The sequence below is a fragment of the Bos taurus genome, chromosome 12, assembly GCF_002263795.3.
Source record: "Bos taurus isolate L1 Dominette 01449 registration number 42190680 breed Hereford chromosome 12, ARS-UCD2.0, whole genome shotgun sequence".
In the NCBI taxonomy this organism is placed as follows: domain Eukaryota; kingdom Metazoa; phylum Chordata; class Mammalia; order Artiodactyla; family Bovidae; genus Bos; species Bos taurus.
This window is the reverse complement of record NC_037339.1, coordinates 78,965,199-78,993,029: the sequence shown is the minus strand read 5'-3', so window position 1 is coordinate 78,993,029 and position 27,831 is coordinate 78,965,199. Positions and strand designations below refer to the sequence as shown.

The window sequence follows — 27,831 nt, the reverse complement described above, 5'->3', positions numbered from 1 at the left end:
TTTGCATTTTGCATTTATGATCATTTTGCATTTTTGATCAAAGTGATGCTGATGTTGTTGGTCTGAGCATTGCTCAGTTCAGTTCAGTTCAGTCACTCATTCGTGTCCGACTCTTTGCGACCCCATGAATCGCAGCATGCCAGGCCTCCCTGTCCATCCCAACTCCCAGAGTTCACTGAGACTCACGTCCATCGAGTCAGTGATGCCATCAGCCATCTCGTCCTCTGTCGTCCCCTTCTCCTCCTGCCCCCAATCCCTCCCAGCATCAGAGTCTTTTCCAATGAGTCAACTCTTCGCATAAGGTGGCCAAAGTACTGGAGTTTCAGCTTTAGCATCATTGCTTCCAAAGAAATCCCAGGGCTAATCTCCTTCAGAATGGACTGGTTGGATCTCCTTGCAGTCCAAGGGACTCTCAAGAGTCTTCTCCAACACCACAGTTCAAAAGCATCAATTCTTAGGCGCTCAGCCTTCTTCACAGTCCAACTCTCACATCCATACATGACCACAGGAAAAACCATAGCCTTGACTAGACGAACCTTTGTTGGTAAAGTAATGTCTCTGCTTTTGAATATGCTATCTAGGTTGGTCATAACTTTCCTTCCAAGGAGTAAGCGTCTTTTAATTTCAGGGCTGCAGTCACCATCTGCAGTGATTTTGGAGCCCCAAAAAATAAAGTCTGACACTGTTTCCACTGTTTCCCCATTGCTAGACCAAGCCTAATCATTTGAGGTAGAAAGGATGCTGGAAGGTCCACTTCCATGACCATTTGCTGCTGCTCTTTAGTCACTAAGTCACGTCCAACTCTGCAATGCTATGGACTGTAGCCCACCAGGCTCCTCTGTTCATGGAATTCTCCAGGCAAGAATCCTGGAGTGGATTGCCATTTCCTTCTCCAGGGGCTCTTCCTGACCCATGGAGCCAACCCGAGTCTCTTGCATTTGCAGGTAGATTCTTTACCTCTGAGCCACCTGGGAAGCCCTCTGTGATCAGTTGTTGTTATTCAGTCACCAATTCGCGTCCAACTCTTTGTGACCCCATGGACTGCAGCACACCAGGCCTCCCTGTCCCTTACCATCTCCCAGAGTTTGCTCAAGTTCATGTCCATTGAATTGGTGATGCCATTCAACCATCTTCATGTTCTCTCGCCCTCTTCCGTGATAATTATTTTAACCAAAATTATATTGAGAAGCATTACCCTAAAATGTAGGCTTCTCTCTTGATCAAAAACAAACAGCTGTTAAACAATTAGGACTTATATAAAGCTATAGTTTATGACATTGGGCACTGTTCTGTTGTACCTCTTAAATTTCCATAAGGATGTTTTCATTCTTGTCAAAACTGTCATACAGAGAACAGAAACTGATATTCCTTGTAAAAGGATATAATCTTAATCTGCAACTTTGTCAAAATAGACAGTCAAAAGTAGACTTTTGGACAGATTTTTGTGGGAAAAAAATCCCTCGTTCTCCTAGATATGAAAATAACTTACTTCACTTTGTCAGTGGATTGATTTATTGAATGAATGTAACTAGGTAATGAATTATTTTGTAATGTGGATAATGACTTCCCAGCTTATCTCTACATTTAACTATGTTTTCATATACTATATTGGATTTCCTTAAATTTCAAAGAGAGTTCTTATATGAAATAGGTCCTCAGTGACAACTGACTCACTGTTTTCTTATATTTCAGAGTTGATAACTATTCAGAGAGAACAATTGCTTCATCAATTACATCTGAAGGAAATGAAGAGTACTTTGAAGACAGCGTTCCACCACCAGATGAACCACCACGGGCAAGTACCAGTGAAAGTAGATTTCGAGTAAGTCACTTTAGTGAAAGTCATATGACATCTTCAAATGGGACTAGATCATCATCTTTGTCACTATTTCATTCGGAAGTACAGGAAATTTTGCTAAGGTGTAGCGGGTGCCCTAAAAATGAACATGAAACAATACAGTTTTCATCAAAGAAATTATTTTCCATAATGAAAAGTAACAAAAGTAAAAATAGGACATTTTCTTCTGACTTTAACTTTTCAAGAACTTCAAGAATCATTATAGAAAGTGAAGATCTAGATGTGGCACCATGCCCTCCTGCCCATCTGTTTCTTTCTAGAGACCAAGTCAGACTTCTGGAAGAAAATGTGAGAAATCAAAGCGCTCCAAAATCCAAAGCCACATTAGAGAATAAAACTACCTCTCTGTACTCAATCTCTCTAGAGCCCTTGATTCAGAATCAACATTCTGCTACAATGGACCCTTCTCCCCAAGCACAAGCTTCTTTTTCCAGACAAAAGGCTACTCAGAGTCAAGGATTTTCCAAAGCCCAATTTACTGGTAAAGCCCAGCAATTTTTTAACAATCAGGCATCAGTCAACAGGCAGCCTGAGAGTGAGGCCAGATACTTTGCTCTGCCTCAAGATTTGGTGAGGGAACCACTTACTAGCAGCACCCAAGACTCCTTCCAGACCGCAGACATGGATAGGTGCCAACATCTGGTCCAAGTTCCACAGTCTATTGAGACTCAAGATTCAGTCAAGGGCCTAGGGTCTGATACAAAACACTCATATGAGACCCAGGATTCTGTCTGGTCTGAAGAGTCAAACAAGAGTAAATACTTTATCCCAGGGCAAAACACTATTTTAAAGGATGCCAGACATCTGGTTATACCTCCGAGCCCAAATTCAGTTGATAAAGTGATGCCACAACTAGAGCATGTTAAGAGTGAGGGCCAGAAACAAATTGCTTCCTCAACATTAAACCAGTCTCCGGCATATGGCTCGCTGCCTCTCATGACCAGGCAGAAAAACAGAAGAAAAACATCACGCAGTAAAAGTGAACTTAGCCTCAAAGATCCACCTCAGAAGTCAAAGAAAACACCAGCTTCACAGGTATTTCAGACCACAGCATGTCATACTTCAGAGTGCAGCCAGTTAAGATATGAACATAAAACTAAGAAGAAAGAGTTACATCAAAGAAAAGGTTTATCAGGTATAGCGTTGCATTTTACATATGCTTTCAAGCTTGTCCCTCCTTATATTAGGAAGTATTACAGAAAAAGACAAGCAAAATTCACTCCAGGTTTAACAGAATGTAGAGATTTTCTGCCTAAACCAGATCAGTCACTATGTGCAGAGAAAGTTAATTACATAGGGTCTGTTGAGGAAGAAAGAACCATGGGGAGTACTGAAAATGAAGAGCAGCATGGCAGAAACAATAAAGAACTAGAAAACATTTCACAAGAAATTCCATCTCAGCTAGAACAGTCTTTCATGGTCAATACTTATCAACAGAAAGCACCTTGTCCTTCATTAACAGAAACAAACTGGATGAATAGAGAGTCTCTTGAAGATCCAAAGGAAATGGATATTGCAGAGTCTTGTGCCCCAGATAGCGAAACAACATCTGACCTGCCTGTGGCAAGGCAAGAGACACCTTTAGAAGAAGCCATATCAGAACCTTTGCAGAAATGTGTTTCCTCTCCCCAGATGGAGTCAGACAGAAACATGAAAACATGGGAGGACCTACAAGGTACAGAGAATTCAAATCCTGCCCTTTCAAGCAGAGAGGAGTTATCAACGAGTATATCAGAAATGCAAAGGTGCTTCTCACGGGGGAATACAGACAGAAAAGATCTTGAAATTGTTCTGGAGTCTTCTGATGTCAACTTGTTCGTTCCCCTAGGAACCGAAAAGCATAAAAGCAGTGGACAACCAACAGGTGTAGAAATTCAGGAGAGGCCAGAAGATGTAACTGAGAAGGAAAAAAATGCATTAAGAGCTCACGTGATGGAAGAAGATGACATAAGTGCAAGTGAGGAACTCGAAAGCAACACTAGAAGCAACATTAACAATATGCAAGATGAAAGAATATCTGCTGCGTTTCACGAAGCCACTCACACTGCCCTTTCTTTACCACCTCATATGAAAATGCAGAGTGGATTAAAAACCAAGATGGATACATCAGAAATAGGACTTAGTTTTTCAGCAGTAAAGCCAGACAAAATACCAGATGACAGGAAAATGTATTTTTCCTTTGAGAAGAACTGTCTAGTTAAAAAACCACAAGAAGACAACAGAGAGGAAGAACAGGCTCCACAAGAAGCAGCTTTGCAGCAAACGCCAGGCTTCAGGCTCAGCCCACGACTACAGCAGAAGCCCACGTATATCAAACTGGAACCAGGACAGAGTAGTTCAAAAGGTCAAACCACTCAAAATAAAGACCTCGATGTTTACCCACAAACTCTCTCTACAGAGACGACTATGGAGACTAACCCACGCCCCATGATGGATCCATTTCAAGTTGAGGTGAAGCAAAGCACAGACAGAGCTACAGGCAGGGAAACTGCAGACCCAGTGCATCCTCTCACCATGTTCGAGAGCTTGCCAGTTTTAACTGAATCAACAGAATGTGGTGTCCCTTTGGGTGGAAGCCCTGAGAAGTTCCTGGATGCTCAGATTGCAGAAGAAAAGCAGGACTTAGAAGGAGTTTTACCTGAAGTTGCCCTGGGGTCTTTCCATAGGCATACGCCTCCATTATCAAATTTGAAAAGGAAGAAAATCAGAAAAAAAATACCAGGAACCACAAATGTACTTGGTTTCAAATGTGTAATTATGAAAGTAAAAAAGCCACCAAAATGTCACAGAAGATTAAGAAGCAATTTCAAAATCATGATTAAACACATACTTCAAGATAAAACGATGGCAGATATGCTTCTGAATGTTACTGACCCTTGTCTGTCTATTTTGCCCCATGTTAGAATGCACAGCAGATTAAATGTAAGGAATCACAGTCATACCGAACTAAAACGAGAGACATCAGAAGCTGAAAGAGAAGAAGACTATTTAGATATTAATAAAGGAAGTGACTCTGGAAACACACTAGAAGCAGCTGGGTTGCAGGAGGAAGTGAGTGGGGATCAGGAAGCTTCACCAGAAGCAGTCCTTGAGGATCACTGGAACCTCAGATCGGATGAAGATCCAGAGAAAGAGCTCAAATCCATGAAAGAAATGCAACAACCTATCACATTTGCAAAAATCATGGCAGAGTCTATTCACATGGCCACAACAGGTCCAGTTCATGTTGAAAATATGGAGAAAAGCCTGATAGCACCCACAGATTTAAGACGCACTGAAGATGATTCTGAGATATCTCCTCCCACATCAGAAAAATCACTGATTGGAGACCCTTTAAACCAAACAAGAGAAAGTGATGTACCAGATGATGGAAGTGATACCAGGGAAACAGGTTACTGTTTTGCAGCAATGAAGGCAGAACGACCCGAAGATTTACCAGCAGTGTTCCCAAAGACTTTTAATTACCACATGCCTGTCTTATCTCATTCTAAAGTGAAGAAAACTAGAGTAAGATTTTCACACATAGAATGTAGAGTGAACTCCAAGTCTGTACCTATGAAGGCATTGAAGCCGTCCATTTCACAAATGTGTGATATCACAGGTCATCAAAGAAAGAAACTGGAATCTGACTTTAAGGCCAAGTTTGAAAAGATCGGCCAAGCTAATGGACTGGAATATGAATTTCTAAACACCCTTTACTGTCCTGTGCATAGCAGGTTACAAGGGGAGACAAAGAGCTTCTGCCGTGTTCAAGCAAAGCTCCGGGGTCTAGCCGTTGAAGAAAGACCACTGTATGTTGATTTTTTTGATGAGAGTAATGCACTCTGTGACGGAGAAGAAAAAGGACAAGATGTAGAGGAAAAGGAGCAAAAGACTTTGCTAATAACGGCTCCACAGCATACCCAGTACCTCTGGATCAATGGATGTCGAGGAAAGGAGACTCACTTTGCCAAACCAGATGCAGGCCTACACTGTTTAACACAGGAGCAAGATAAACAGCACCAAACATGCTTTAAAGAAGCTGCTTTGCAGACTGATGTCCAGATGGGTCCTCAAGAAGCTAAGGAACTCCTGAAGACCAACAAACCAGAAGATGATCTAACAGCCCCTGAGGGTCTGGAGGTTCTACCTCCCGAAGCAGGGAACTCATCACCTGTGAAACTTTTGAACATTCCAACAGAGAGTGGTGTAGCCTCTGGTGGAAACCTCACAAGGGAACGAGGTTCTTATTCTGTGGATAAAAATTCAGCATTACCAGAAAGTTTGCAAGTGACCTTCCTGCAGTATTCTGATTCCATTGACACCTCCATTTCTAAATCTCAAAGACAGAAAAACACACTAAAACTGTCAAGAAAGCAAACAGTGAGTCGTAGATACAGAGCTATGAGAGAACAAAACCTATCCACTCTGCGTATGCTCCCTGGCAGGCAGAGAAAGGCATTGCAATGCAATTTTCAAATGAAGAATTTACAGCAAAATAAAAACAAAGGAGATGTGTGTTCACCTGTCATTCTCTCCAGGGTGCCTGTTTTGCTAAACACCAAAATGAACATCGGATTAAATATGGAGACAGATACACAAAGGATAACAAGACTCGATCATACGCAAATGCAAGAGAAATCACCCAATGAAAGAAAAGTATGTCGCCCAGCTTCTATCGATATGAGTAGTTTACCTAACAGTGTGAAAGACAGGAAGGAGGAGGGTGCAGGGGAACAAGATTTACCAATTCCAGAGAGTGGCCAAAGCTTCATACTCAGTATATATCAGGAGGAAGATCATGACCTTATCAAATCAGATGAGGGGCAGAAACAGATAGGAAGTATAAATATCCAGGTACAACCACAAACACATTTTGCAGAGCGTATTTTGAGCTCTGCTTCATGCCCAACATTGGATCCATTTCCACTGAGAAAGCTAGAGAGCGATGCTAGGTTTTTTCCTCCAACATCAGGAGAAGCAAAGTTTGATGAAAAAATATTTTCTGCAAGAGAAGGTGGTGTTGCATCTGAGGCAAACCATCAAAAGGAACAAGCTGGTGGTCCTGAAAAGGAAGAGAAAGTGACTTTAGATTTCTGCATGGCTGCTTTATCTCTATCCAAAGGCAAGAGAAACTTCAAACAATATTCAGACACGAAAATCCTGATGAACCCCAAAGATGGAATTTTAAAAGCAAAGAAACCACCCATTTCACACATGCTCAATATCAAGGGTGGTGCTAGACGAAATCGCAGGAAAGAACTGGGATATAACTTGACCACCAAAATGGGACAGGTGGGTCAGGGCACAAAAATGGCAGACGGCAGGGACTCCCTCCTGAACATCATCCCTGCCATTAATAGGTATAGTGACCGAGAAGGGCAAAAAGACATGTTAGGAGAAAAAAGACTCAGTTCTGAGCAAGTAAAGCAAAATATACCCCCACACGAAGGGAATGTGACTCCAGATGACCCCGAAGAAGGTGATCTTCAAAATGAAGAAAGTGAACAGGAGATGTTACTAAAAGTAATTTCACAGCACAGCCAACATTTCATACTCTGTTCAGACCAGACGAAGGAGCTTGAGCTTCACAAACCAGGAAACAAAGGATGTGGGGAAACTCTGTTTTCTACCAAACAGGACATCCCCCAGCACATACAGCCTGAAGATCCAGTGCAGACAACACAGCCAAAGAGAAGCCAGCAGACACAAAACGGCACAATGTGGTCAGCGAGTTCAAACCTTCCTCTTCTAAAGTCGAACGAATCACTAACCGGTCAAGTTGTAATTGATACAGTGAAATGTGACATCCAAAGTGATGAGAGCTGCACAGGAGAACTGGATGATCATGGTAAAGAGGAAAAGTCAGAGTTTAAAAAATATCTACAAGCACCTGTCCCTGAGTCTTCAGCTACTGCCACACCTGATCCCCCTGAACCTAAACAGGGGAGAAAGACATTTACATGTAGAGCCTTAAGAAGTAAAATGAGTCCCAAGTGTGTTATTATGAAGGCAAGAAAGGCACCAATGTCACAGATATTTAACATCCCTGGGAATGGCTGTCTGAAAACCCTCCCTTCGAAAACCCTGCGATCACAGATCATTGAGTTTTTGATTGAGATAAAATCCTCTGGGGCGCTAGAAGATGTTACTGCAGAGAGAAAGGAAGGAGGAACCCAAGAATTGCTGGCAACAATGCAGGAGTTCTGGGATGCAGCCACACTTGCTTTACCTGTGTCGAAAAGAGAGAGAAACCACTCAGAACTTACAGACAAGATAAATAAAATGAGTCCCAAATGTATCACTTTGAAGGCAAAGAAGACACCGATTTCCAAGACATTAAATGTCACAAAACGTGGTGCGCCAAGCCGTGGTAGGCAATTTGAAGGCAAGTTCAAAACTGTGAGGAAACAAGGTCAGTCACTGGCAGCCACCACGCCAAAGGCCACTTCCTCTCCCAAGTCGGTTTCACTGGACATGAAGGTGCATAACAGGACCAAAGTAGAGACGGACATGCCGGGGAAGACGAGGTTCCATCCTGAGATACAACAGCAAGGACACTGGTCAGATGGAAGGGGAGCCTGGTGTCCCTATTCTAGGGCCAAGAGGGAAAACGTCAGGAAGGAACTCAAAGGCCACAGTGGAGAAGCAGCGCCTCGGAATTTCCAGCACCTCACTTCCCGTGCTCATCATATGAAGGAGGCTCGCTTTGTGAAATCAGATCTCAAACAGAAGTATTCAGCAAGGGGGAAAATCCCAGAATCACAAACCATAGCGGAGGAGCTGCAACAACAAACATTTTTCACACAAACTGTCTTGCGTTCTGTGTCTTCCTCTATTCTGAATTCACTTCCATCTGAGAAGGCACCAAAAAGGACAAAAACACAGAGGTCAAGGATTTTATCTCCAGTGACAGAGAAATCACTCGGCGAATCTTTAGCTGTTAAAGCATCAAGTGACGTCCTGTCTGAAACAGACCCAACAAAGGAACTTGCTGGTTCTAGTCCAGAGGGAAAGAAAGAATTACAAACAGATTTACAAGGGAGAGCCCTACAGTCTTTCGGTATCTCCAGGCCGGATTCATCTGAAATTAAAGGGTTGAGAAATGTAGCATTGATCCCTACGTCTCGAACTGGGGAAGCCCAGATGGCATCAGTTTGGAAGACAACTGGTACCACTAGTCCCAGTGCCCCCAGCCATGGAAAGGAACTGGTCTACACCTTTGATAACATGGCCAAAGAGTTATCTCAGAGTATGTCAAATATATTTATGAATACTTCTTTTTCACCTACACCTGTTTCACCTGCCACCAAAACACATAAAAAACGGAAAGCCAAGAAAGACCCAGTCGAAATCAGTATAAAACCAGAGGACAGGAAAAGACTGTGTAAAAGGTGCAGCGCCTTAGGCACCACATCTCAGTCAAGACAGCAAAATGAAAGAGAGGGCAAGGAAGTTTCATTCAATACAGAAAGTAGAAAAGATGAAAATATGCTTATTACAGAGCAAGACATGCAGCAACAAACACTAGTTCCAGAAAATATATTGGAGTCTACCTGTTCTCTGATAATTCCATTTCAAACTGAAAAGGTGAAGAACATCCCACCATATACAAACATACTGCATAGAAAAAGTGAAAAGATTTCATGTGTAAAAAGAGGGAAAGCGATATTCAACGGTCTTTTAATTGATGAGGAAGTGTTTAGGACTCCCACAAGGAGGCTGGATGCTTCCAGTCCAGCTCCCCTACAACCTGAAGAAGAGAAAGACATAAAAACTCAAAAAGTAACAGAATACACAGCTGATCAAAATATCCCACTTCCCAAGTCAGGGATCTCAGTGCTTGGAGATTCATGTAATGAAAGCTCTAGAAGGAAAGTGAGTGGTTCTATTGTCAAGAAACATAAAGAGTTGCAAAGAGATTTACTAACAATATCCACAACATCTGTTTTGTCTGAATCTAGAAGGCAGAAAAAAGCACTAAAATTTCCAGAACAGAAAGATCTTATGGGTCCCAGATATATAACCATGAAGGCAAAGAGGCCTCTTTTTTCACAGGCGCTTAATATCACTGAGCATGGTCATCAGTACTGTAAAAAGAAACAGGAATGTTATTTAAAGTCTGTGATAAAAGACAGGCAACAACATAAAAGTATAACTGATGCATTTTCATCTCTCACACCTGTTTCAACGGATAATAAGATAGATATTGAAATTGATAGCACACCCACAACAGGGACAGATCAACCAAGAGTACAAACACATAACCACACCTGCCCAGAGCTAGAGAAATCACTGAGTCTTGGGGAAGCATGGGAGGCCAATTTGATTGATACACAAAGCAGATCCAGCAACACAGGGAGGGTGAGTGTGCCACATGAGAAAGAAGAGGAAAATGTCCCAGAAATATCAGCAGAATCAGTTCTGCATGAGAGCCAACATTTCCGTTTCACTCCTCAACATGTAAAAAATCTTGGCCCTTGCAAATCAAAACCTAAACTGAATAGTTCAAAAGGTAGAAGTACTTGGAATCTGTCTTGTGCGGCACAAAACATGAGGCAAGAAGAACACATTAGAAAAACTATTTTAAAGCCTGTCTCTAAAAGCGTGATGACTTTAATTCGAGTCCAAACACTGAAGAAAGGTCTTCATACTCAAGAGGAAATCCAACACAAGGCAGATCTAAAGATCCCATTTCCAGAATCTAGGAAATCAGAGACTGGTTCCTTACACTGTGATGGTGTCTGGGATGGAAATCCTAGGAGGAAACAAGATAGTCCCATTTTCAAGAAAAAGGCAAGGAGTCAGAGTGACTTACTAGGAACAGTCTTAAAGCCTTTAGGTTTCTCCAGCCTTGACTCATCTGAACCTGAGAGCCAGAGTCATGCAGTAGAGGCTGTAGGCAAGAAAAGTACAATGAGTCTCAAGCAGGTAACTCTGGAGGCAGGGAAGCTACCAGTTTTACAGGAGCTTAATAGCACGAGGTATCTTACCGGAAGCCATAGAGAGAAAAACCACAAAGCTAAGACCAAGGCAGGAGAGAAGCAGTGGGATGAAGGTGCGAGAGAGACATTATTCCATGCCAGTGAGGGAGCTAAGAGTCCACCACCCACGTTAGTGACTGATAAACTCTCATCTGATACAGCAGCAAGGGACAGTCTGGATAACCATAGAACACTTCACAAAAATCTAGGTGATTTTGTTACAGAGAAAAAGGCAGAGCTGGACAAAAACTTAGCCACAGTTCTCCTGGGGCCTGTCGATTTATTCATGCCTGTTTTATCTGACTCTGAAAGCCAGATAAACACAGTGCAAGAGAAAATCATACCAAAACGCAAATGTTCAGTGATGAAAAAAAAGGAGCCACTCATTTCACAGCTATTTAAAATCAGTAGGCAATCTGCCACAAAACAGAGGACAAGACTTAGATCCAGCATAGAAACCAAAATGAAAGAGATGCACTCAGGTAAAAGTGTGACTGATATGTGTACAAATGCCACTTACTTGGAAGTGGATACCTCCAACATTAGAAGGCAAAGCAGATTCCAAACTGAGGCAGACAGAATATCAGGGTTTAATCCTGTACAGCCAACACACATGCAGTTGCCAGTCGAAGACAGAGTGATTTTACAGTCACTTAATGCTGCAGGTCCTGCTGCTTTAAGCATTAACAAAGAACGGGAGATAGACACACAGAGAGAGAAAGCTGTGTTAAACACAGACCTAAAATCTACAGATGCTTCTCCATCTATTCCACCACATATAAAAATGGAGCAGTCACCTAACACCTCGGGTAGCTATGAAGAATCTTCTGAAAAGAGAAATGCCCTAAAGAAAGCAAAAGGTATGGAGGAAAAAGAGTGTGAACAACAGGTCTTGTCTGGAACACCTTCACAATATACCCAGTCATTTGAGTTTCTGCAAAAGAAACAGCAAGAACCACGTGTCTCAGGAAACATCCAGAACTCTGCTTATGCCTATACACCTCCTTACCCCCGAATCCTAAACCATCAAGCTAATGCGAAAGCAGCAGGTGTAGAAAGCACTGTGCCTGCTGAACGGGTAAAATCGAAGGCAAGGAAACCATTTGTTTCCCTGATGTATAACACAGCAGGGCATGGAACCCAAAGCCACGAAAAGGAAACAAGGTTTAACACCAAGAAGCAGAAGCCAGGGTTCCAGCAAGATAAAACTGAGGTAGAATTCTCTCTGAAAACTATTTGTGACCCTGGGTCTATTCCACCTCAAATTCAAGAGTTGATGGAAGCGGAAAGGGAGAAAGGCAAGCCACCAAGGCCGAAGAAATTGCTGAACACAAGACAAATAGCATTTTCACAGTCCCTTGCTAAGAGTGCCAAATCCAGAAATATGAAAACCCAGAGACAATGTATCAGAGAGCAAAAAGAAAATTGCCAAGTTGCTTCACTGGACCTCTTCCCACAATGTAGACATCAATTCATGATGAGACAGCATCTGAAGAAGAGCCCCACCCATGTCAAATACACAGTAAATTTGAAAAGAGAAGCACATCCTGATCAACCTTCACCAAAGAGAGAAAGCTGCTTCACTACGTTTGACATCTCAAGACTTAGATTACACACAAAACGCCAACGCCTCATCGCCCTGGGAGTAAAGGAGGGAGACAGAGACAAGGCCCAATCTCCAGTGTCAACTCCACAGAGGACGGAAATATCTGAGAAAACAGATATTTCTTTAAGTTCAAAAGGACAGAATATGTGTCTTCCAGAGTCAGATGCTTCTCAAGAGAAGACTTGCAAGGAACAGGATCTGCTGAAAGAAGGAAGTAATTCAAGGACACTGGTGGAGCCTACTTTGTACTCCATTACGGAAACCCCTCATTTGGAAAATACCATTCCAAATCAACTGGGAAGAGATGGCTTAAGAGAAACTGATACCTTACAAGGTTCAAAAGGACAGACGTTTCTCTGTGCAAATGCAGAAGCCCGGCAATATACACCTGCGGTGGAGATTGGAGACGTGAAACCAGATCCCATTCCGGAACGTCTCCTGGATTCAACATCTTTCCCCAGTGGGGAACTTCATGTGAGAGAGGCAGGAAATGCAACATGGAAGGAAAGTGTTAGCATCCCTGTTGTTTCAGGTGTCAATCTATGGGAAACCGAGATGCCAAAGTTAACGAACCTTCTATTAACATCAAATGAACAGAAAATAAACTGTTCTGAAAAAGGGAGGACAGAGCAGCGAAACAGTTCTAACCAGAAGAAAGGAAATCTTCTGGAATTCATTTCCTCTTGTATATTGTATCAACTCCATCTTGAAAGGCAAAAGAAAGAAATCTCAGCCAAAGGAATGAGTTCAGCAGTTTTGAGTCCAGTGGTCCAGAAAGCATCAAACACAGCAGATATTCCAGTGGATCAACCTCCGTGCTCAGGAAGAAGAAAAGAACATCAACAGGAAGGTACATGCAAGACTCTCCCAACATCTCTTTCTCATTCTATGATGAATATATTTCAGATTAAATTACCAGGAATAATGAAAGCAGCAAAGGAAGTAGATAGTCCAAGGCACCACAATTCAAATACAGAAGGAATTGGCTTACCTGTTGCAAGAACAGAAGAGCAACCAGAATGTGTACAATGTATTTGGCCAAATCTTGCTTCTGATCCTTCAAGAGATATATTATTTCAAAGTAAGATGCCATATGAAAAGACAGTATCGGAAGAAGTAGTTAGCACTGTGGAGTATACTCCAAGTACAGAAGGATTTGGTTCACATATTACAGGAAAAGGAGACCAGCAAGAGAAATGGATGTCTGAGACCCTTCAAAAGTCCACATCTCACTCCCAAGCAGGTCTCCACCAAACTAATATCTCAGTGCAAGAAGTAAAGTTTGATGACACAAGTAAGATGCATTCTGAATATTCAACTCCACAGGCTAAGGAAGCATTAAAAGGAATGGATGTTATTTTTGGATATACACAAAAAAGTGAAAAAGGACAAAACTTACCCAGTGTGGAACAAAAGCAGCAGCACCTACTGATTCCCTCTGAGAAATTTCCCTCCCTGAGAATTCCCTCTGAGCATATATCTTACCCTCAAAACAATCCCTGGCTCCTGCCACATTTAACGCCTCAGACGAAGGAAGCATTATCAGAAGTAGGTAATGTGTCGAGCAGGACAAAAGGATTAGACTTGATTTCTAAAGAACAACTAAATACTCAACGTGAGTGTGGCCTGGAATGGACTGTACCCTCAGCTCCTCCAACGCAAATGACGAGACAAAATACAAGGCCACCTTTGGAATCATCCAGTGAAACTGCAAAATATCAGAATGTCTCGTTGCCGAAAGGAAAGAAATTATTGGATGGGGAGCAGATAATTGATTCAATAACAAATGTTAGCTCCCCCAAGCTAAGTGTTAGAAAGAAGGTGCACTTAGGTAAAGCATGTCAAAAAAAAGTACAAAAAGAGGTATGTCTACCTGGATTTTTTTCACATTCTCTTTCTATCCATATCCCTCCTTTGCCTGAAAATAAAAGACAGAAGAATGACCTAAAACAAGGAGTTGAGAAAGACATGGTACCCACCCAAAGGACTTTGGAGAAATTGATATTTTCAAATGTATTTAATACCACTGACTACGGTGGCCCAGGCAACAGACCAGAACTGCCGAGGAAGATTAGAATAAAAGGAGTCAATGTGAAAGGAACAATGAATCCCAACATTACCTTGAAGGCAAAGAAACCATCACGATCACACATGCTCAGTGAAAAGGAATTGCCAGGGCAGTTGAAAATTGTAAAACAAGAGAGCGAGGGGCAGATAGGCAAAGGTATATCAGGTGTGAAACTGACAAACTTGTTTACTTCTGTACCATCTCTCTCACCTCTTGATTTGAACTCAAGAACAAAAGGAGAAAGAGATACGTCAAGAATACCACAGAACTGCCTTCCACCACTAAAGCTCCAGGCAACATCAAATATCAGGAAAGCGTCATTTGCAGAGTCAATTAATAGAGAGAGTTTAAGCAACATAATAGAATCAAAACATTTCCCACAGCAAAAGAGGGAAGATGGAGACAATATAGTATATGTGAAAGATAAAAGGAACTGCAAAAGGCCCACTTTTAAAAGAAAGAAAAAACTTTTCAAACACACACCACATGGAAATGAACCACAGTGGAACAATAAAGAGCAAGAGAAAATGATGCAGGAAGATGAAAGTAACGGAAATGTAGTTCTGAATAAGCCCCATGCGTCCATTCCATCTTCTTCTCACCTGGAGCAGGGTCCTGGAGTAAAAGAAGCGGCATCACAAACAGTATCATGGTTCTGCCCTCCATCACTGACCTTCCAGGAACTGTCAGATGCAATGATAACATGTAAGGAGCCAGCTGATGATATTTTAAGCAATATAGCAAGATCAAAATATATGTCACAGGAAAATGAAGACAGAGTGGACATGGCTTTGAAAGAGGTAAGGCATCCCCAAAGAATGCCTCTGGAGGTGAACCAGTCTCCAGTTGCCCAAGAATTGCAGTTGAACATCAAAGAAAAAGAGGAAGAGATACGGCAAGATAAAGGTAAACATTTTGGGATTCAGAGACAGTCTTGTGTTTGCAGCTCTTCTCCACCTTACTCTGAAGTGGACACAAGAAGGGAAGGAGAAGCAGTCATGCTAAGAAAAACAAGATCCTGTTTTCTACAACCCAAACTCCAGGAGTCATCAGATATGGAAAACATAGCATATGAAAAGTCTGTTTCAAACAGGGTTAACAAAGCTAAAAAACATACAATACAGGAAGAAGAGAAGAGAGTTAATATGGAAAAAGTCCTACTTTGGAAGAAAAAGAATTCACCACTTTTACAGGAAATCCAGCTGGACGTCAAAGAGCAAAAGAACAAGATACAAAGAATTCGTGAACCAAGTGTGATTTTGATCTGTACTTCCAGACCTGCCACTTCTTTTAACTTGAATACAAGAATAATAGAAGCAGATGACAGAGCTAAAGTAACAAGATACTCTTGTTCAGAACTACCCCACCAGAAATCATCAGATGTAGTGAAAAAAGCAAATCGAGACTCAACTGAGAGAGGTATCATAAGCAGTGTACAAGCAGCAAAGGAATTTATGCCCCAGAAAGGACAGGATCAAGGAGAAACAGCCAATATGAATTATATGAAGCACTCCAAAGAAACAAGTTCCAAGGCAAAGGAGTTCCCACTTCCACGTGTTCCCAGTGACCCTGGGAGCCACAGCCCCCAGACTAGAGATGAACCAACCAACAGAAGAGAAAACCTGGGACATGCACAGGAAAGAAAAAGTGAACTAGATGAGGTCCTGACAGGACTTTGTCTACCTCAGTTTACATTAAACAAAGGCAAGAAAGAGAAGCAAGGAGCTCTCAAATCCTGTCTTCCACCGTTATGGCGCAGGAAGTCATCAGATGCACAGGAGTTAAAATATACAGTGTCACCTCTGAGTGAGATCTCAAGTGATTCAAAAAGAACAAAATACATGATGCAGGAAGAAAAGGATAAAGCAAATATTTTTGTGAGGGATCCAATGCATCCCAAGTCCTTAGCTTTGAAGGTAAGGAAATCCCCACTTTTCCGTATGCTCCAAGCAAAGAAACTGCAAGTGAGCATTAAGGAGCAAGTGAAACGGGAGCAGAAAGGGAGAAGGGACACAGTTGTGATTCTGAGCAAAATCTGCCCTTTTGTCACTTCTTCAGCTCATCTTCAATCTGACACAATAAAAGAAGACAAAGGTGGTCCGGTCCTAAGGCACTCTGTGCCACATCTCAAGATCCAAGCCTCACGGCCTTCAGTACAGAAAGCGCCTCTAAAGTCAACTGATAGAAAGAAAGAAAAACAATATCCACCACCAACAGAAAGGGACAGAGCACACGCAATAGTTGTGAGAGGCTCGGTGCATGCCAGTGGCTCAAATTTCAAAGCAAAGACATCATCCCCGCCTCATGTGTTCCGTGTCTCCAAGCACGATGCTCTGAGCAGAAGAAAGGAAGCGCAGCCAAGCATGGAGGAGAGCGCAGAACAGGGGCGGGGGAGAACAGGAGACCCTGGTGTGACTCCAACAAAAACTCGTCCTTCCTTGCCTTCTCCATCAGACCGTAGACTGGATGCAGGAATCAAAGAAGACAAACACTTGCCTGCAGTCCCGGGATTCTCTCCACCATTTCAGCTCCTTGAGTCATCAGGTACAGGGAAAATCAGACATGCAGATTTCAGTCAAGGTATTAGCTCGTGTAATATAACAGTAAGAGCTAACGGACGTGTGTTGTATAAAGAGACAGAGATCAGAGTAAAAAGAAAAGATGAGAAAGATAGAACACACCCCAAAATCACAGCTGTGGAAGCCCAAACATCCCCACTTACACATTTACTCAGTAGAAGCAGACTGCCTTTGAATGTCAAAGAGCAAGGGAAGGAAATGCAGGATGCCAATGGTGAGCTGGGAATGGCTCTGAGGGAAACTCGTGCCTCCTTACCTTCTCCATCTTACCTGAGACGAGACACTAGCAGAAATGAAAAGAAAGATACAGAAAGAATAACACAATCCTGTTTTCCACCACTGAAGATTTTTGATCCACTCAATCTAAACACAAAAGCAGATGCTAAGTCATTTGATGGTTATTTGTTAAAAAACAAAGCTAGACTCAAAACAGGTAATGAAGACAGAGTGCTTCCAATATCTGTGCATCAGAAGGCAAAAGAATTACCACTTTCACATAGATATGATACCAAAGAATCACGGTGCAAAATGAAAAAGCAAAAGAAAATGGTACAGAGAGAGGACAGTGAACTAGCTACAAGATTGAAAAACATCTGTACTTCTTTACTGACTCTACCATATCTTAAATCTGATACACCAGAAGGAGACAGGTACATGATAAGAATCACAAAATTGCCTCCCCCACAAGCAGAATCACCTATTGTACTTACACACAATCTAACTGACCTTCAGGGAAAAACTAAAGGGAAGGTTTGGAAAGATAAACAGGAGCCAGATGATGCCATGCAAACTGAGACCTGTGCTTCTCTATCTGCTTCTCTTCACCTTGATGAAAACACCAGCATAAGAGAAGAGGGCATGTCAATGCTACCAAGGTCCTCTTTTCCCCCAGTAAACTTCCAGAAGTCATCAAGTTCTGAGGAAGTGATCCATGTAGAGTCAATGGCGAGTGATACTGTCATTAGTCCCCGCAAAGAAAAATATTTGCCCCGGAACAAGAAAGAGGACGGAGTAGAAAGAAGAAACTTTGTGTCTCCCAAACATCAAGGAAAGGAGATGCAGGAAAGTAAAGATGAACCAGGTATGGTTCTGACCAAATTTTCTACTTTATCCCCATCTCTCTCTGCCCTCAAATTGGATAAAGAAGTACAAGTTGATGATGAAATGCTAGCACATGCAAGGTCTATTTTGCAGAGAGTATCATCTGGAGGGAAATTATATACAGACACAACTACTGGTGATACCCCGGAAGATGCTCAAAACCTGACCAAATCTACTTCATCACCATTTCTCCCTGCCCTCAAGTTGGATATAGAAGTACAAGTCAATGATGAAATGCTAGCACATACAAGGTCTATCTTGAGGAGAATTTCATATCCAAGGGAAATAGTACACAGAGATTCACTTAGTAGTGACATCACAGTTCAGTTCAGTTCAGTTCCAAAAGATGGTCAAAGCCTCACCAAATTTTCAGCTTCATCACCATATCACTCTGCCCCCAAATTGGATAAAGAAGTTCAAGTCAATGATGAAATGCTAGCACGTGGAAGGTCTGTCTTGGGGAGAATAGCATATGCAGGGGAAACAGTACACAGAGATTCAATTAGTGGTGATACCATGAAAGATGGTCAAAACCTGACCAAAATTTCTGCTTTATCACCATTTCTCCCCACCTTCAAATTGGATAAAGAAGTTCAAGTTGATGACGAAATGCTAGCATACAGAAGGTCTGTCTTGGCAAGACTATCATATGCAGGGGAAAGAGGACATACAGATTTAATTAGTGGTGATATCACAAAAAATGGTCAAAACTTGACCAAATTTTCTGCTTCATCACCATCTCTTCCCGCCCACAAACTGGATAAAGAAGTTCAAGTTGATGACGAAATGCTAGCACGTGGAAGGTCTGTCTTGGGAAGACTATCATATGCAGGGGAAATAGCATATGCAGATTCAATTAGTGGTGATATCACAAAAAATGATCAAAACTTGACCAAATTTTCTGTTTTGTCACCATCTTTTTCTGCCCACAAATTGGATAAAGAAGTTCAAGTCAATGATGAAATGCTAGCACGTGGAAGGTCTGTCTTGGGAAGACTATCATATGCAGGGGAAACAGGACATACAGATTCAATTAGTAGTGATATCACAAAAGATGGTCAAAACCTGACCAAATTTTCTGCTTCATCACCATCTCTTTCTGCCTTCAAATTGGATAAAGAAGTTCAAGTCAATGACGAAATGCTAGCACGTAGCAGGTCTGCCTTGGAGAGAATTTCATATGCAGGGGAAATAGTACATACAGAGACAATGAGTGGTAATACCATGAAAGATGTTCAAAACCTGACTAAATTTTCTACTTCATCATCATCTCTTCCTACCCTCAAACCAGATAAAGAAGTACAAGTTGACGATGAAATGCTAGCACGTAGAACGTCTGCCTTGGGGAGAATTCCATATGCAGGGGAAATAGTACATAGGGGTTCAATTCATGGTGATACCACAAAAAATGGTCAAAACCTGACCAAATTTTCTGCTTCATCACCATATCTCTCTGCCCTCAAGCTGGATAAAGAAGTACAAGTCAATGATGAAATGCTAGCTCTTAGATGGCCTGTTTTGGGGAGAATAGTGTATGCAGAGGAAACAGCACATACATATTCAATTAGTGATGATATCACAAAAGATGGTCAAAACCTGACCAAATTTTCTATTTCATCACCATCTATCTGTGCCCTCAAGTTGGATAAAGAAGTACAAGTTGATGATGAAATGCTAGCACATAGAAGGTCTGTTTTGGGGAGAATATCAAAGGCAGGGCAAATGATACATACATATTCAATTAGTGATGATTCCAGGAAAGATGTTCAAAATGAGGAACAACCTATTCCTGAGAAAGAAGATAGGGACAGAGAAAAATCAGTAGATAGGAGAGGTGTGACACACACCAGATATATAATTTTGAAGTCCAAGAAATCACCTTCTTCATATACACTCCACAGATCAGAACTGTATCTGAACCTTGGAGGGACAAAGCAAAAGAAACAGGAAACTCAAGGTAAACCACCTGGTAAGGTGGTAAGAAATATTTATCTTGCTGCCCCTCCAACTAAGCCTAAATTGGACAAAGGTACACAAGTAGATGAAGGAAAGCTTGGAATTAAAAAACCCTCTCTACTTCCACAAATGATTTCAGCATTATCAGATGCGAAGAAGAGAACAGATGCAAAGGGAATTAGTGGTGATGTAACAAAAAGAAAACAATGTATGTCAGAGAAAGAAAAAAAGCTTGATGTGAAAAATGTAGATATGAGGCTACGGACCCATCACAAAAAATCAGCGATTTCACCAATTCCAGATGTCCTTAGTACAAAGAAATTTGTGCTGAATGTTATTAAAGAGCCAGGGGGAAAAGTACACAAAGATAAAGATGAACCAAGTATGGTCGTGACAAGGACTTTTGTTTCTATCCCTTCTGCACCTCTTTATTTAGATTTAGGGAGCAAAACAGACAAAGACACACCAGAAATCACAGGATCCTCTGGGTCACAGCAAAATCTCCAAGAAACATCAGATACCCAGAAAACAGCAATTAGAGAATCAGCTGCTGGTGAGAGGGAAATTGTTAAAAACGCAGAATGCTCGGTGCCAGAAGACGCCATACAACAGTGGACATCAAACTTTGTGATCAGTGTACAGCAAAGGAGGGAACCTCTACAAGTCAAATCTGAAGGAGATGTGAGTCAGTTACTTTCAAATTCACAGCAGGAGGACTTTTATGTCACAGGGTATGGTACTATAAAAAGTGGGAAAAGGCTGGAATGTTTCTTTGCAGGGTCAGAGGCTCAGCAAGAAAATTACAAACCAGAAACTTTGGCTACAATTCTTTCCTTCCCCATGATGGATCTCACTAAAATTGAAAGCCTGAAGAAAGAAACAGAAATAATGAGTAACTTAAATCATAAAATAAGTCCTCACGTTCTAGTTTCACTGCCAAGGAAACTATCCAAGGAAATATATGCCACACTTGGCTCCCCTGTCGGTTCAGAAGGATTTTCTGCTTCAAAGCAAGATGTCCACCACCAACAAGAAGCTTTATCACAAGCATCTCCAGCATCTACAGATCTATGTAAACTTGATAAGCCAGAAGAAGATAGACAAAACAATGGAAAAACAAATGAAATGTCCCCTCCCAAAGTGTTAGCACCACAGATAAAGGAACCCCTTGAGGAAATAAATATCACAGAGTCAGATGCACTCCAAAATGCAGATCAAGAAATTGTCATGAAAAAGCAAGTGGTGCTGCAGTCTGGGAGTGGACAAAAGACCAGAGTGGATTCTAGTCTTTCTCTGAAAATTCCACTACAACATGTAAAGCAAAGGACATCATTGGAAATAGATGTGCGCAAGCAAACTACAGCATGCCCTGAAATACATATGCTACCAGGAATACAAATGGGTATGACAGAGTTTGATGCCCAAAGAGGAAAAAAGGAGCAGACATTGCTTGTTCCAGATAAAGAGTCACACAATCTAGAACCACTTCAGAAGTCTGTTTCCTCCTGGACTTTTCCACTTCAATCTGGAGATGTGGGGGGAAAAAACGAAACTGACACTGGCTCTACTGGAAATCTGGAGCAAAAAAAGTTAGACATGAAAGAAGGGATATTAAAAATAGATACAAACATAGCTGTCCATCTAGAAGAGGACAAAATAGAAATGCACAAACTCACCATTGTTAATCTGGAGGAGGAGACAATAAAAATGGACACAAGCAATACAGTGAACCTGAACACTGCATCTCTAAAGGCACAGGAACCTCAAATTAAGACTCAGGTAATCGCTCCCATGGCAAACAGATGCCCAATCAAACAAAAACATAAAAAGGAACGAGAAGTGTCCAGTGCAAAACATAACATTCAACTACAAAAAATGCTTCAAAAACATGCTCTGGATTCATTTTATGCCTACATTCCTCTTTCTCCCAAATTAGGAGGCCAGAAAGGCAGATTAACAATAGCAGACTTGAAAAGAGAATTGGGCCCCCAATATTTAAATATGAAAATCCGAAAACATCCAATTCCACAGATTCTAGGCGACACGGGACGAGGTACTCCAAGCAATCGAAAGAAATTAGAGTATAACTTTAACAAATCAAAGAAAATAGCTTTGAGAAGAGGAGATGCCTCAGAAATATTTATCAGAAGTCTTTCTATTTACACAGTGAGTCCATCTCAGACTAAAGACCCAGTAAAATCTCAGACAAACCTAGAAAGTGTAAAGAGAACCCGTATTTCAGAATTCCAGAAGAAATCACCAAATACTAGTGAAACTATGAAGATGGACAGTTCAAGCATTGTGAAAGAAGAGAACCGGAATTTTACAAACACAATTCCACAGGATTCCCAGCCCTTCATGGTAGACAAACAACAAATGCACAAACTTCCTAACATCAAATCAGAAGCAAACCTCAGCAGAGAGATAAATAAAAATTTAGCTCCACAAACAATCGAAAGGGTTGTTCCAGACCAGGATATCTCAAGGATCATAAAAGAACCTGATGTGCTTATGATCAAACAAGAAAAGGCACCAAAACCCACTGAAATACCCACAGACTGTCTAATCATGTCTAAAGATCCAAAAGAAAATGTGGAAAGGATTGTAAAAGAAACTGACTTCCTTATGGTTGAACAAGAAGAGGCACCAAAACCCACTGAAACACCTACAGGGTGTCTAATCATGTCTGATCCAAAAGAAAATGCAGAAAGGATCATAAAAGAACCTGACTTGCTTACAGTTGAACAAGAAAAGGCACCAAAACCCACTGAAACTCCTACAGGGAGTCTAATCATGTCTGAAGATCCAAAGGAAAATGTGGAAAAGATTGTGAAAGAACTTGATCTGCTTATGGTTGAACAAGAAAAGGCACCAAAACCCATTAAAAAACCTAGAGAGTGTCTAGTCATGTCTGAAGATACAAAGGAAAGTGTGGAATGGATCATAAAAGAACCTGACTCGCTTATGGTTGAACAAGAAAAGACACCAAAACCCACTGAAACTGCTACAGGGTGTCTAATCATGTCTGAAGATCCAAAGAAAAATGTGGAAAGGATTGTGAAAGAACCTGACATGTTTATGATCCAGCAAGAAAAGGCACCAAAACCCACTGAAACTCCTACAGGGAGTCTAATCATGTCTGAAGATCCAAAGGAAAATGTGGAAAAGATTGGTAAACAACCTGACATGCTTATGATCCAGCAGGAAAAGGCACCAAAACCCACTGAAACTCCTACAGGGAGTCAAATCATGTCTGAAGATCCAAAGGAAAATGTGGAAAAGATTGTGAAAGAACTTGATCTGCTTATGGTTGAACAAGAAAAGGCACCAAAACCCATTAAAAAACCTAGGGAGTGTCTAGTCATGTCTGAAGATACAGAGGAATGTGTGGAATGGATCACAGAAGAACCTGACTCGCTTATGGTTGAACAAGAAAAGGCACCAAAACCCACTGAAACTCCTACAGAGTGTCTAATCATGTCTGAAGATCCAAAGGAAAATGTGGAAAGGATCGTAAAAGAACCTGACTTGCTTATGGTTGAACAAGAAGAGGCGCCAAAACCCACTGAAACACCTACAGGGTGTCTAATCATGTCTGATCCAAAAGAAAATGCAGAAAGGATCATAAAAGAACCTGACTTGCTTACAGTTGAACAAGAAGAGGCACCAAAACCCACTGAAACACCCACAGAGTATCTAATCATGTCTAAAGATTCAAAGAAAAATGTGGAAAAGATTGTTAAAGAACCTGACATGCTTACGATCCAGCAAAAAAAAGCACCAAAACTCATTGAAACTCCTACAGGGAGTCAGATCTTGTCTGAAGATCCAAAGGAAAATGTGGAAAAGATCGTAAAAGAACCTGACTTCCTTAAAGTTGGACAAAAAAAAGCACGAAAACCCATTAAAATACCTACAGAGTGTGTAATCATGTCTGAAGATCCAAAGGAAAATGTGGAAAGGATTGTTAAAGAACCTGACATGCTTACGATCCACCAGGAAAAGGCACCAAAACCCACTGAAACTCCTACAGCGTGTTTAATCACGTCTAAAGATCCAAAGGAAAATGTTGCGACAATCATAAAAGAACCTGACTTGATTATGATGGAGCAAGGAAAGGCACCAAAACCCACTGAAACACCTACAGGGTGTCTAATCATGTCTACAAATGTGGAAAATGTGGAAACTCACATGAAAAGCACCCTAAATATGAACAGTTCTCCTCCAAAGGTAGAAGAACCACAAGATGAGACTCAACTCGTTGATACCACGGGGTGTGCCTCGCCACTCGATCATAGGGATCAGAGTGAACGTGTACAGGACACAGCCATGCAAAAGGTCCAGCAACTAGAAACTTCTCTAGGAATTGTGCCTATTCAACCCCAAGCTAAAGGTAATGAGAGAAAAACAGTGGGATATAGTCCAAGTGCGGGAATTATGATTCCTATTTGTGAAGCAATTAAAAATGTTCTTGAATCCCAGATAAAAAGCATGATTCAAAACAACTTTTTTCCTAAAAACCTTGAAAAAGTAAAAGACAATAAACCTGATGGTTGGAAGTCACAACGTTTCACAAGGGGTCCGAGTACACTATCCATGATGATACATCCTGAATTGCGGCCAAAACCTATTTTAGAAAATTTTACTTGCAAAGAAAAAATCAAGCTCACGCATCATTTAGAGTCAAAAGCACCTGAAATAAGACTGAATTTGATACCAGAGGTGGTAAAACAATCCTTTCAAAGGTTCAGCTTTTATCAAAAATTGGCTATTTCAAAACATAACAGTTGGAAGCTCTATCCAAGACCTAAACAAATGTTCTTTTTGCCTCTGGAAGGGATTGATACTATAGAATTTAACCTAAAACACAAATATGAAAAAGACTCACCTCCTGTCGATTGTATGAAGTCACTGATTGTTAATGTTTCAAGAGGCAGTGAAGAGGCAGTGAACGTTACAAAGTTAAGGAGGGTGAAAGCGCTGGAAAGTGGAGCACCTTCATTGACTTCCGCTAGAGAGAAAACATTGCCTCATATTCTCCAGAACTGCTCAGTAGGAGAGAAAAACAAACTCCTCATACACTTTTCTAAGAAGACACTGGAGATTCAAATGAAAGCCTTTCCCAGAATTGTAAGGGAATCTTCCACAATGGCCAGTGCTCAGGATGGAAGGAAACCTGTATCTAAATGTGTTCATTCTGTGGTCAAAGTACCAAAACGAAAAAACAGAGTTTTGTTACTTTTTGAGGAAAACTCTCTTCATCAGATAGATCTTGACTTACAATACAAATACCTTCGTTTTCTCCTGGGTTCTCCAGATGCAAGGATGTTCCCTAAGCCAATTGCATTTCCCAAACATAGTCTTAAATTACAGACAATTGCAATATGTAAAAAAGTAGACAGCAGTGGGGAAAGTGGCGGTCATTCCATTAATACACAACCATTAGAACATATCCCTTTCAAAAAACAAAGTTTCCATGAAAACTCATCATTAGTCAGAAATTTCTTGGCACCTACCCAGGTGTGTGCCCCTGACCCTGATCAACACGGCACAGTGCAGAAAGATACCACGGCTCTTTCTAAGTTAAAATCTCGTGTGACTCCAGAAAAAGATAAACAATGTCATGTATGGTTTCAAGAAACAAGTACATATGAATCTGTTGATTTAAAGATTCAGAAAAAGGCTCAGGATGCAGGTGGTTCCCATTCAATTCAGAATTTTGAAGATTTTACTGACAGTCAGACAGATATCGAGAATTCAGGTAACTCGGAGGAAAGCTCAGCTCATGATGTACTTGAGAGTGAAGACTGTATCTTTTTAGATGCCACCCCTTATTTAAGGCAGGAAGCAGAGGGTATTCTATTTGAATTACAGAAAGGCATACCTGTGGAAAATCTCTACAAGAAGAAGAAAGTCAAAATGGGTTTGAAACCACTTTATAGTGAAGCTTTCGGTTCCCATCATATTAGAGGTCATCGACAACACTCGTCAATTGTGACACCCCATTCTTATGAATCCCATAAAAGCAGGACACACAGGTCGTCCTCCAGTATTACACCGCCTTCTTATGAATCCCACAGAAGCAGGAAATATAGATCGTCCTCCAAAATGACACCATCATCTCATGAATACCACAAAAGCAGGAAATGTGGATGGTCCCCCAAAATGCAGCCTCCTGACCTGTGGTGTCACAGCTCCTTAAATATCATTGAGGTTCCATCTGTATCATCTTCCATTTCTTTCAATGGGGAGATGCTTTCACAGACTACAGTAAGCGGGAAAAATTATTTAGTTCCCTTAACAGAATCCAATATTAAATTACATCTTGCAAAAAGCCAAGGCAGACCTCACAGGCATTCAGAAAGCAGAGATATAAGGAAGGCCAAATTGGACTTCTTTAGAAAGAACAACATGCCTTGGGAATGTGATGAGAGTTATACAAAGAGTAAAGAGAAACACACAAGAAGGAAGAATGTAAGGGATTATGAATCAGAAAGACTGGATTATTTCCCAAGTAAATACAAATCAGCAGCAAAACCTCATCAAGAGAGTATCAGCTTCCATTCTGAAAAAAAACAAAACCAGCCATTTTTTTATGCCTGTATACCAGCAGACTCACTGGAGATTATACCCCAAACCATTCGCTGGACTATTCCCCCCAAAACTTTAAGGAAGAGAAACTTCAGAGTTCCCCTAGTGGCCAAGATTTCAACTTCTTACGGTATATGGAACTCATCGAAAAAGTTGTTGGGATCACTGTTAGAGTCCTTCAGCTTACTTCATTAAAAATATTACCATTTCAAGATTCATCTAGAGAGGACAGCTGGTTGCTAAGATGATATTCTTTGCAAAATAAAATCGTATTCAGTCAGATGGCTTCCTCATGAAGTGTTTTCTAAAGTGGCATTCTACAGTAGATTTGAATCTACCGTTCTGGGAGGGCGCGTTGGGAAAGCAAATGACTTTGGGTTTGGTCTAGCCATGCAGGAGAGCTCTCTTTAGCTTGTGCCGCCTCCTTATAAGCCCCCAGAGGAGAAGCTCCCAGGTGCCAAAGCCCCCTTCCCACCCCACCCCACCCCAATGACTGCAGGGTGAGTTGGAGGAAGTGTAGCCCACCAATGAGATTGAGGAAGAACAGCCTGCAAGGCATGGGGACACAGATGCTAGAGGGAGACAGTGTTAGGGAGCAGCAGGGGTTGAACAACGTCACGGGTCACAAGATACAGGAGTAAAATACTGCCCTTAGGACCCAGGTTCCTCTGATGACTTTGTCGCCATCCCCAGTGGCGAGCAGAACCCGCAGCATCTCCATGACCTGCTCATCACCTGCCATAGCTGGGGCATCAACATGCTTGAGGACCTCAGACTGCACCCCCAGGCTCTTAGAGGAGGCCTGGAAAAGCTGAGTCTGCCCAGGGGCTGCTGGGAAAACCCAGATCTGTGAGGCTGAGGGTGTGGTGGTGGTGGGATTTTTAGCACCATGGGAATGTTTTTGAATGTACTTTGTGCTGGCTTATTTCTAGTATGTTAATAAAATATTGGTCTCACTTGGGGAAAAAAATCTTTTTTTGCCTCAAAAATTCCATAATGTTGATCATTTTATTTTACTTTTATCACCATTATATTCATGCTAGGGATAACAGTGCTCCTCCCTCTATTACAAATGCTACTTGATCTCTTTGAAACACATTATTTGCTGT

The 27,831-nt window shown here is 41.4% G+C and overlaps 1 protein-coding gene across 2 annotated transcripts in view; it reads left to right on the top strand.

Moving 5' to 3' along the window:
• Positions 1-27,002, top strand: part of CCDC168 (coiled-coil domain containing 168) — a 42,220-nt gene extending 15,218 nt beyond the window's left edge. For both annotated transcript variants that reach the window (XM_025000164.2, XM_015473930.3), the window contains one exon: positions 1,693-27,002. In XM_025000164.2, the coding sequence (XP_024855932.1) occupies positions 1,693-26,917 (25,225 nt within the window). In that variant the 3' untranslated portion in view covers positions 26,918-27,002. The remainder of the gene's footprint in view (positions 1-1,692) is intronic.
• Positions 27,003-27,831: the final 829 nt, after the last annotated feature.